Source organism: Ictalurus punctatus, chromosome 10, assembly GCF_001660625.3.
Source record: "Ictalurus punctatus breed USDA103 chromosome 10, Coco_2.0, whole genome shotgun sequence".
NCBI lineage: Eukaryota > Metazoa > Chordata > Actinopteri > Siluriformes > Ictaluridae > Ictalurus > Ictalurus punctatus.
Genome location: NC_030425.2, coordinates 2,864,307 through 2,876,362, shown reverse-complemented (window position 1 = coordinate 2,876,362; position 12,056 = coordinate 2,864,307). Strand labels below are relative to the sequence as shown.

Below are 12,056 nucleotides of genomic sequence, written 5' to 3'. Positions count from 1 at the left end.
GAGATGCTGCACCGGAAGCCGCTTTCACTGTTGGCGATAACTGTGTGAAGATGGCATAGGAGAGTATGATATATTACACTCGCTGTTTAGAAGAGATTCCCCAGATTACAGTGAATGACATTAATTGTATTGTGGGATGAATGAGAAGGGCTTCAAATTGTATATTTCGAGTTACATTATAATATATATATATATATATATATATAAGTATTGAATGCATCAACATTTTTTTCAGTAAATATATTTCCAATGAGGTTATTCACATGAAATTTTCACCAGACATCAGAATTAACTCAAGAAATCCGGAAATATAAAGAATTCACAACATTAAAGTCCATAAATAAAGTTATGTGTAATAAAGTGGAATGACAAGGGAAAAAAGCATTGAACACGCTAAGAAAAAGCAGTTCTCCAAGGCAAGGTAAGGCAAGGAACCAGCTGAAATCTGTAAGTAATTATACCCCCTATCTGTGCAAATTAATATCAGCTGGGTTAGTAAATCGATGGTCTATAAAAAGGCTTTTCATTATCAAAGTGTCACACAAGAAACATCTCATGATGGGTAAAAGCAAAGAGCTCTCCCAAGACCTTCACAAACTTATTGTTGCAAAACTTATTAATGGAATCAGATACAGACGTATTTCAGAATTTCTGAATCTTCCAGTAAGCACCACTGGAGCCGTTATCCACAAGTGGAAGCAACATCACTCCGTCATCAACCGGCCACGCACATGAGCTCCTGGCAAGATTTCTGACCAGGGAGTCAGAAGAATAGTCAGAAGAGTAGCTCAAGAGCCAAGGACCACTCGGAAAGAGCTCCAGAAACACTTGGAGGTAGCAGGTACCATCGTCACAGAGAAAACAATAGGCAATGCACTCCACTGCTCACGCTCACCCGCAAGACTCCATTACTAAAGAAAAGGCATGTTGAAGCTCATTTAAAGTTTACTACAACTCATTTGGACAAGCCTGTGAAATACTGGGAGAGTGTAGTCTGGTCAGACGAGAGCAAAATTGAAGTATTTGTCTGTCATACTACACACCATGTTTGGAGAAGAAGTGTCACTGCACATCACTCTAAAAACACTACACCAACAGTGAAGTGTGGAGGTGAAGCATCATGGTGTGGGCTGTTTTTCATCACATGGTACTGGCAGACTTCATATAATTGAAGGAACGATGAATGGAGCCCTTTACCGGAAGATTCTTGAGAAGAATCTGCTGCCATCCACCAGGATGATGAAGATGAGACGTGGGTGGAGCTTCCAGCAGGACAATGATCCAAAGCATACAGCAAAGGAAACTCTCAATTGGTTTCTGAGAAAAAAAATCAAGGTGTTAGAACGGCCCAGTCAATCACCTGACTCAAATCCAACTGAACAAGGTTTAAAGACAATATGTTTAGAAGAATAGGACAAAATCACAGTTGAATACTGCGGCCCATTAATTTCTTCATACAGGAAGCGTCTTGAAGCTGTCATTATAAACAAAGGCTTCTCCACTAAGTATTAAATATATTTCAGTTAGCATGTTCAATAGTTTTTCCCCATGTCGTTCCACTTTATTACACAGAACTTTATTTATGGACTTTAATGTTGTTGTGAATTCTTTATATTTCCAGATTTCTTGAGGTAATACTGATGTCTCGTGAACTATGGCAACTCAAAGAGCTCAAAATACACAGCACATTGGCATTTTGCACAAAATGACAAAAAAAAAAAAGTAATAGCTTTCCTGAATTTTCTATGAATATGTTTTTTGTAATTATAGGGAGAACTTTTGGATCAAATGCAATAGTTTAAAAGTAACAGTTTTTTGATTAATGATTTAATTTTGAATTAATGATTTACATAAAACCTTGTGTGCTTTATTAGACCATTTTGAATAAATTAACAAGACATTCTGTAGAAGTAATAAGTTTTAATATTTCAAAATTGATTTGGCCTCATACACTGTTAATTACAACAACTAGCTGAAAGAACTGTTGCTAAAAATAGAACATGGACTTGGACCTCAGGGACTTGTGAACATGTCTGATATATACATATCATCATATATACATGCTTGAATAAAATCATGAATCATATTGTCTCAAAATGAGTTGTTCGCGTTTTCTATCCAGTGTGATGTCACACTGCAACAGGCCCAGCCCACGCCTGGTGACGGACTGCCCTATTAGCATAGTTCCTCCCCTGAGTGAGCTGCACACAGTCCACCATGTTCTCCACGCTGGAGCAGCTGTAGTAAAGAAGAAGAATGTCTCAGCTTCGTAAGTATTCTGAAGACGCAGTGGAGTAGTTTTATTTTTGAAGGAACCGTGCCCAAAAAATAGATAAATTTGTATATGTTTGTTTGGCTTATGTTTGTATGGCATATATGAAGGCACCTCGGTTCTTGGGAGCTGGAACCGGGGGATAATGGGGAGGGAAGAGAGAGTGAGAAAGCCAAGGAATGCCTGGACTAGGAGCCGCCACCAAGTGATCCTCCGGCAGCTGCACGGCTTCATCCAGGGATGTGGGCCGTTGGCCCTGGATCCACGCTCCCGTTCCTATCGGGAGTCAAGCGATGAATTGCTCCAGTACCACCAGCTCTTTGATCTGTTCCACATCTCACTCCACTTCCATCAACCACCAGCGACAGAAGTAAATGATAAATGGTCTACACTTATATAGAACCTTTTAACCTTAGCGGTTCGACAAAAAACTTTACACTGTTTCTCATTCACCCATTCAGATACACACACGCACACACACACACACACACACACACCAAGGAGCTAGCCTGCCATTGGGAGCAACATGGGGTTCAGTGTTTTGTCCAAGGACACGTCAGCATGTGGAGGCACAATTGAACCGCCAACCCTGCGATTAGAAGTCCCTCAGCTGCTGGGTGTACATGAAGGGGCGGCTGACCATGTGGGGCTGTAGCGACCGGAAGTGTCTGTGCTGCTCCTCAGGTGTCCGGCCAACTCTTGATACTGAAATACTCCAGCTGTGTCATTGATGGAAGCTGAGGTTATCTCCCCGATAGCAAGGGGAGGAGTCGCAAAGCCCATTCCTCCTCCAGCCATTACCACACAGAGGTCACATGCTCAAAGTGCTCCAGGAAGGCCTCCAAATAATCCGGAGGCCATTTTGGTGAGCATCACATGTGCCACATGGGCAGGGGACACAGCTGGAAATGTGCTGGGCTGCAGCAGTTTCTGGAGTGCCCACTGGCTCTCAGCCTGATCCTGCATGAGGGCTTCAAAGCACAGCTGCTGTTTGTTGTGCAGGGCAAGAAGTGCTTGACGTTGGGTTTTGTGGAGGAGGGTTCCATGGCAGCACCTGAGCCTTCCCTGATCATGAGTTTCAGGACCACTGTAGTACCCTGGTGTGTGAGAGTGTGGAGGAAGACTCGGGAGGCAGGATGGAATTTTAGCTGAGCTCCAGGCTCATGTTTATTTGGTCCACGCTTTTCAGCGCACTTTCAAAAACTCAACAAAAACAGGACAACACCAGAAAAACAGGTCTGTCCCAGTCTTGTTGCTTTTGCGTGCATGCATGTCTGTATCTCTATCAGTGTATCTCTCTCTCTCTCTCTCTCTCGCTGGCTACAGGAGTCACTGAAAGCACAAAGAGACACAAATAAATAGACACAGATGAGGATAATCCGAGACAGAGCTATCAGACACCCATTGAAACTAGTGCATTTCTGGGTGTTTATGGCAAGTACACAGTTTTAATGACATGGAGGAATAATGCTCTTTGGACAACTGGCTTTTAACACATCATTTGGATTGGTGTATTTTGTACAGAAAAAAATATATTTATTGGACAGTGCGCTCTTCGTTTGTTCCACCTGGATGTTTCTCTTTATGATGATTGGTGGACCTCTCAAAGGGGCAGAACACCGTAACCAACTGCCAATCAATGAAATGGTAATGGACATGACTGACATCTCAAACTTAAACATATCTGTGCTAGTTGGAATCACTTGGAATCATCTGTACAGGTAATATGTGGTGTAAATATTGTAAATAAACTGTTCTGTTTGATTATTTGCATTAATTTCTGAAATTTGTTGTTTATAAGTCTATCTACCTAGCTGTCACTTCTGCTAGCAGCAGAAAGCTGATTTTTGGCATGAAATGGCAGGCACTGCTAATGTTGACCTGATTTTTAAAAAAAGTCTCTCAATGCTTATACTTATGAGCAGAGACTGAACCTTAAACAAAGGGGCAGATGACCAAGATTTGAATTCAAAAGTCAGGGACAAAATAAGGTAATTTTAGCTGTCTTTGGTATAGTAAAATTGATTGGCTGTGTTCATTAATCTTAAAATATTTCACAGGCTCTTGATTTAGAGCGGGTGGAATTCTACATCTAACGACCAATTTCTCGCTCATTCTACATTGTGCATTAATATATATATATATATATATATAAATGTATATAATGTATATGTGTGTGTGTTTTTGTGTATATCTCATAATAAATAGTTTTAGATCTTCAAACAAAATACAACATAAAACAAAGGCAACCTGAGTAAACGACCCAATACAGTTTATTTTTTTATTGAGGCAAAAAAAGTTATTCAACACCTATCACACATGTGAAAAACTAATTGCCCCTTAAACTTAAAATCTGGTTGTGCCACCTTTAGCAGCAATAACTGCAACTAAACTCTTCTGATAACTGGAGATCAGTCTTTCACTTACTTCTAGGACTAGGACCTACGCTTTGGATCGTTGTCTTGCTGAAGAATCCAGTTGCGCTAGAGTTTCAACTTACGGACTGAAGACCGGACATTCTCCTGTAGGATTTTCTGGTAGAGACCATAATTAGGGGCGGCTGTGGCTCAGGTGGGGGAGCGGGTTGACCACTAATCGTAGGGTTGGCGGTTCGATTCCCGGCCCACATGACTCCACATACCGAAGTGTCCTTGGGCAAGACACTGAACCCCAAGCTGCTCCCGATGGCAAGTTAGCACCTTGCATGGCAGCTCTGCTACCATTGGTGTGTGTGTGTGAATGGGTGAATGAGACACAGTGTAAAGCGCTTTGGATAAAAGTGCTATATAAGTGTGCCATTTACAATTTACCATAATTCATGTTTCCTTCAATTACTGCAAGTTGTCCAGGGCCTGAAGCAGCACAGCAACTCCACACAAACACACTGCCTGTTCTTTTTGTGGAATTCTGTGTTAGGTTTATGCCAGATGTCATGGGACCGCTGTCTTACAAACAGTTCACTTTTCAGTTCCACTTTCGACTCACCAATCCACAGAACGTTCTCCCAAAAGGTTTGAGGATCATCATGGTGTGTTTTGACAAAATTCAGATGATCCTTAATGTTCTTCTGGGATAGCAGCTGTTTTCACCTCGCCACTCTTCCATGGATGCCATTTTTGCCAGTGTCTTTCTGATAATGGAGCCATGAACCTTTATTGATTCAAGAGAGGCCTGTAGGTTTTTGATGTTGTCATTGGCTTTTGTGACGTGCTGGATGAGTAGTTGCTGTGCTCTTGGAGGAATTTTGGAAGGTTGCCCACTTCTGGGAAAAGTCACTACTGTGGTTCTTTGGAGTCCCACAACCTTTGTAACCCTTCCCAGACTGGTGTATTAAAAATCACCTTCTTCCTTCTTCGATTGCTGTGGCTGATGCTCTTAATCAACGTGATAATCATCATTTCCTATTTTAAATGTATAATTCTTTAAAATTTGACACTAATATTTTTCCATATGTAGATTAGATTAAGTGTAGAAGTAGGTGTGCACCTTTCAGTGGAGTTGGAATGAAAATTCTCGGTTTTCACTTTCAAGGGAACTTTGCTAGATGCCAGAACTTCACTTCTAGCTGAGCTACATACTAAAGAGGAACATTTCAGTTAAGAACTATACAAATTGAAAAAAAAATCTGATCATTTGAAGGGTTTTCACAGGCCATCACACAAATAAATAAAAAAAATCACACAAGCTTCTCTCTGCACTGTTTTCCTCTGTGAACAACGCCCAGCTCGCTTAACCCACTTGGTATTTTTAAGTATATTTTTCACTGTGCGTCGCCATTTCCAGTTCCCGTTGTATTTCATCCTCGGCATAAATACTTATTAAGGCCTGAACCTCGTCATCCGTCGCATTTTTTAACAAACTCTGTTGTGTTGATTCGAATCGCAATAAACAAATATTACTGTACACCCTGCAACAAACTTTTAAAAATGCTGCATGCACTCCACCAATCAGCATGTTCAGTGCCCAAGTCCCACCCCCAAAAGTTCCTGGCTTTTGAAAAAGTACCACCTCCTGAGTAGGGACTTTGTGAGAGATAAATATTTCACCCAGAACTTAATTTAGACACTGGTTCCTGTAGTGGAAACACACAGAGTACCCAAAAAGTCCCTAGTTCCTGGAGAAAGTTCATGGGTGGAAAAGCGGCAAAATACCCTACTACCGTACTTTGTGACATAAGGGCTCGGCATACCTGCGCATGCGCACACGTGATTTCACAGGCCCTGGTATTTAGTAGAGGTTAAATACAACTTATATTAGTCAAATAAGAATGAGGACACACATTATTTGCCAATACAGTATGTGATCAGAGATGCATAGACATATGCTTTCTGTCCAAACAACAATAAAAATATTATTATTATTATTATTGGAAATGCGGTGTTGGTAATTCTTTTAAAAAGCAGTTTAGAACTTTGACTCGGAGTCTCCCTTTCGGTTTTGTGGCCGCAGCCGATTCAAATCCAGACGAGCAGGTTTTTCTTTTCTTTTTTTTTTTTTTTTCCTCCCGACGCCGGGCAAGATGGCGGCGGTAGCGCCGAGATGGAGTAGCCGCTCAGCTTGAGCAGTTTTTAGACAAAAATAGCTGAAATATTTAACTTAAATCTGAAAATAGCGCGCTTTTTGTTTGGACCTTTCAACTTTCGCTAAGTTTTGATATTTTCTATCAGAATGTTCCAAGTCTAGTTATCTTTTACAGCAAGCAAACAAGACAGAAAGTATAATGGGAGAGAAGCTAGAACTGAAGCTCAAGTCGCCGGTCGGAGCCGAAGCTGCGGGATATCCGTGGCCATTACCAGTATATGTAAGTATTGTCTGTTTTTTATATTTATTTATTTGTTTGTTTGTTTGTGTTTAATGTCGACGTAAAAATTTAATCTCAATTTAATGTGGCAGTAATTGTAGCTAATGAATAGCTTTAGAGCCAGTCGTGTTATTAGCTTACTAGCAACGAGCTCTAGCGTGGTCACGTCGCTCAGCTGTGAGTCTTCCCGTTGTGGTTCGTTAGCAAGCGAGCTCAGGGATTATTTATGTATGTATGTATATATGTATTTATTTATTTATTTACACACCAACTCTGGGTTTTTTTTTCTCTCCCCAAATGTCCGGCAAAAAAAATGTCCAATGTCTCCACTACAGCGTGATAATGAGGAAGTTCTCATGGAGCATACTTTTTGACATGACATAGCGGTTAGCAGTTTGCTAGTTGTAATTTTCATTTTTTTTCTTTTCTTCTAAAATTAGCCACGAACTGTCGTGTAAACTAGCTCGAGGTGTGTTTTATTAGATTTATTTAATTATATCATGGTAGTTTAGCTAGGTGTATTCTGTATTGTCGCGGTTGTGTGGGATAAAGAGAACTGCCTAGCGAAGACTACATTAACTGTAAGGGTTGAATGGCAGTATTTGTGTCAGTTATGTTGTGTATATTTCCCCACGTGTAAATGAGCTGTCGTCAGTCATCGGCTGTAAGACTGGATTGAAAATCAGTGCTGGTTAACATTAGTCAAAGCTAACCTAGCTAGCAGGTTATTCCTTCAGTACAAGCTGTTTGGTTAGCAGCGCTAGCACCTGAGCTAACGTTAGCTGATTGTGGTGTTTTGTCTGTAGTCATGGAGGGTGGAGATAACCCCAGCAGGAATGTTAATCTCATGTTTGAAATGTTCAGAGTAAACTGCATTTAGGAGGGAAACAATCTACCAAGCAAACAGCGCCGTCAGCAAGTGCAATGAGGGAGGACAGAAGAGCTTCATATTGTTCCCGTGTCCAACAATGGGACGATTTTGTTTGCTTAAGGTTAGACCAGGTTTATGTCATCACTTCCGGTCAGTTAGTTGTGAAGTGCTGCTCTGTTGCCCTTCACAATCTTAACAGTCTTGTCTTTTAGAGCAAGTTCTCAAACTTTTTTTTTTTCTTCAGCCAGTTCCCACCCACTAGCCAACTCCTCACCATCAGGCTGACGCGTTTCCTCCGTGCCAACCACATCTCCTCGAACTGCTCATTCTGCATCGTGCACTCCGACCCTATTCACACCTCGCATTCGCACGTGTCCCGCGTAAGCCGATTATATGTCAAGTCAAGGTTTTTTTTTATTGTCATTTCTCAATATAGCTTGTATACGTTGGTAGGAAAGGTCGGTTCTTCAGGACGATGGTGCAACACAACCGTACAAGTGTAAATGCATAGGCAACGTGAGACGAGTGAGAAGACTTTCAATACACAGAACAAACAATAAATATACAGAACATGGGTTGTGCTGCTGTATTACTCAATAGCTTACAAATATAGCAGCAGAAACGAGTCCCATAACATAAAGTGACTGATTTGGCTATGTAAAGTGCAGTGGTCCCGAGTCTTTCTGGGTTAGGTATTTGACTAACCCAGGTGAGTGTTGGGAGACAGCAGGGTGTTGAGTAATCCGACTGCCTCAGGGAAGATGCTCCTGTGCCTTCTGTCAGATGGCAGGAGGGTGAAGAGTCCATGAGAGGGGTCATCCGCAATATTGGTGGCTTTGCACATGCAGTGGTTGCTGAAGGAGGTGTCAGTGGTGTGTAGAGAGAACCCGATGATATTTGAGCTGTTTCACATTTTGCTGTAGGGTCTTGCGGTCGGAGGCTGTGCAGTTTCTGTAACGCACGGTGAGACAGCTGGTCAGGACGCTCTCTATCGTCACTCTGTGGAAGGAAGTGAGGATGGGTTGGAGAAGTTCTGCTCTCCTCAGCCTCCGCAGGAAGTGGAGGGTCTTCTTGTATAGACAGGTGGTGTGGCAAGTTCAGGAGATGTCCTCCATCATATGCACACCAAGAAACTTGGCGCTTTTGAGTTTCACCCCAGTTGTTCTGTTGATGTGCAGTGGTGAGTGGTCTACTCTGGTCCTCCTCAAGTTGACTGTCACCTCTTTAATCTTATCGACATTAAGAGAGAGATTGTTGTCTCTGTTCACCTCCTCCCTGTACGCTGACTCCTCACTGTTGCTGATAAAGCCCATGACTGTAGTGTCATCTGCAAAAGATGTGATTAGATCTGAACTTAGCAGCACAGTCAAGAGTCAGCAGGGTAAACAGCAGTGGACTGAGCACACAGCCCTGGGGCACGTCGGTGTTCAGTGTGGAGGTGCTGGAGGTGGAGTTGCTGATCCTGACTGACTGGAGTCTCCTGTTCAGGAAGTCGAGGATCCAGTTGCAGAGGGAGGTGTTTAAACCCAGCAGGCTCGGCTTTATCTGTTGTTGTGGGATGATTGTGTTGAACGCTGAACTGAAGTCTATGAACAGCATCCTTACTTAGTTGTCAGTTATAAGTGGACAGCGCAGGTATGGACAAGTCTTATGCTGTGTCTTAGTGACACGTTGTGATCTGATCACTCGAATCATATTCGCAGGTGATCTGGGATGCATATGGCCACATCGAATTTGCAGCGTGAATGCAAAAGCACCCTGTGCACCTCAGACAGCAACGAAGGACCAACCGATCAGTTCATTCATAGACTTAAAACCGAAGGTACATGGTCATTTAGAGACTGGGTATCATACTGAATGGTAGCGCTCTTCGCGTTATAGACGTTGGATAAAGACGTTGCTATAACAGCAGAGACAATAGCTGCTGCTTTTCATTGTCTTATCACATTCATTTGTACAGTTCCCTCTGAAAGTATTGGAATGGCAAGGCCAGTTCTTTTTGTTTTTGCTGTGCACTGAAGACATTTGGGTTTATGATCAAAAGATGAATGAGATGATGGATCAGCGTTCATTTCCCAATATTTACATTTATATGTGTTAAATGACTTTGAAAATGGCATCCTTCAAGTGATCTGAAAACACTGGAACATGTGACTGATGGGGGTTTCTTGTTGCCCATGTGTACCCTGTTAGATTGATAGTACTGAATCTCTACTCTTGCTTTGAGCCCTGGGTTTCACCTGTGAAGACTGTATTTGTTAAAAAGGATAAACCAAGATAAAGACCAGCGAGCTGTCTACGGAAGAAAAGCATTGAGCATAGCCAATTCAAGAACCGATTGGAATTCGCAAAGAAATACAGAGACGAGCCACAAAAGTTCTGAAACGAAGATGAACTTCTACCAAAGTGATGGAAAGGCTCAAGTGTGGAGAAAGAAAGGATCTACTTATGATCCAAAACATACAAGCTTATTGTCAAGCACGGTGGAGGTAGTGTCATGGCTTGGGCTTGCGTGGCTGCTTCTGGAACAGGCTGACTAATCTTTATTGGCCATTTAACACAATATTTGTCTTTGTATCATTCGATACCAATATTTATCACGATATACCTTCACATTTGTACATTGCGCTTTTTTTTTTTTTTTTTTTTTTTTTTGAATTTCTGAGCTCTCAGCCATAGTACTTTGAAAAGAAAGAAAGATACAGAACAGTCAGAATAGTCTCCTCAAAACTGCATCGTGGGCCCAGAGGCAGTCAAAGCAATGGAGTTTTGTGTACCAAAAGCTTAAAATATTTTAGTGAGTTCATCAATCAAGTGCACTTGGATATGAAAATTAAAAGATAAGATCATCATTTTAAAGCTTAAGAGCGGTCTAGTATTTGAATGTTTTCAAATCTGTTTACATTACAATCTAAGAGTGGGGGCGAAGGAGGCCTTGTGACTGAGAACTGATACTGTATTGAGGTTCAGGGGAGAGAAAATGTAGAAAAGCTTGAGTGGACCATTTTTATGTTTCCTTAAAGTGAGAAAGTGATGACTATCTATTACTATAATTTTGCTTGTCTTTCCTTGTCATCCATGATCTATCTGAATAGTGTTCACACAATTTGAATAAACAATCTTCAAGTCCGGTTAATAAAGCTAAAGTTAGAAGGGAGAAAAGTTATTGTATAAAGGTGCTTTGGAACCATGTAAACTTGGGCTGCATATGATGTTCACTCATGTGCAGGGAAAACAGGCAACACAAGCTTATATGCAGCCTGAGGGAGGCTCCGACCAATCGCTTGCTTGCGGAAGAACAGCTAAATGTGTTTCCCTTTTATAAGATGTAATAAATGAGGAGGTGGTGCATGATCACTCTGAAGAAAGGTTCCACTGATCTAAAGGTAGAATATCGATAATTACTCAAACGTTTATCACCAATATCGTGGATTGTTGTTTTCTTTTAGCACGATAAATATCGATCATTTCATCGCCCAGCCCTACATATAGTTACATTCGAGGATTCCCAGGACATTTCTGCCTGAAAATAAATGCAGAGAGAGATGATGTATGAAATCTAGTATGTAGTGCCAGGTGTATAATATACAGTGACATTCATAATACCGGGTGTGAACAGCTATGTGTCTCTGCTGTCCACTTACAGTGCTGTGTATTTGCCCCATCCTGATTTCTCCTGTTTGTGTATATCTCATACTAAATTGTTTCATAAATTAAAACAAAATCTAAGATAAAACAAGGGCAATCTGTGTAAACACTACAGTTTTTAAACGATAATGTTATTTATTGAAGTAAAAAAGTTATCTGATACCAGCTGGGCCTGTATGAAACCAGGGGTGCCGTTACATCTGGCATGAACCAAACACAAAATTCTACAAAAAGAAAATCATACCTACAGTCAAGCATGGTGGTGGAAATGTGATGGTGTGGGGATGCTTTGCTGCTTCTGGGCCTGGACAACTTGCAGTAATTGAGGGAAACATGAATTCTGCTCTCTACCAGAAAATCCTAAAAGAGAATGTTTGGTCTTCAGTCTGTAAGTTGAAACTCAACTAGATTATGCAGCAAGACAACGATCCAAACGTAGGAGTAAATCCTAGAAGTAAGTGAAA

The 12,056-nt window shown here is 41.3% G+C and overlaps 1 protein-coding gene and 1 long non-coding RNA gene across 4 annotated transcripts in view; both read left to right on the top strand.

Moving 5' to 3' along the window:
• The first annotated feature begins 2,143 nt into the window (after positions 1-2,143).
• LOC124628603 (uncharacterized) lies at positions 2,144-3,427 on the top strand. The gene is made up of 2 exons (XR_006983192.1): positions 2,144-2,269; positions 2,383-3,427. It is a non-coding gene; the product is annotated as an uncharacterized LOC124628603 (long non-coding RNA).
• A 3,329-nt stretch (positions 3,428-6,756) lies between these two features.
• dot1l (DOT1-like histone H3K79 methyltransferase) overlaps positions 6,757-12,056 on the top strand; it is a 31,157-nt gene continuing 25,857 nt past the window's right edge. For 2 of the 3 annotated variants that reach the window (XM_047158237.2, XM_047158236.2), the window contains exon 1: positions 6,757-7,073. In XM_047158237.2, the coding sequence (XP_047014193.1) occupies positions 6,993-7,073 (81 nt within the window). In that variant the 5' untranslated portion in view covers positions 6,757-6,992. The remainder of the gene's footprint in view (positions 7,074-12,056) is intronic. The other variant, XM_017477608.3, reaches the window with a different exon arrangement.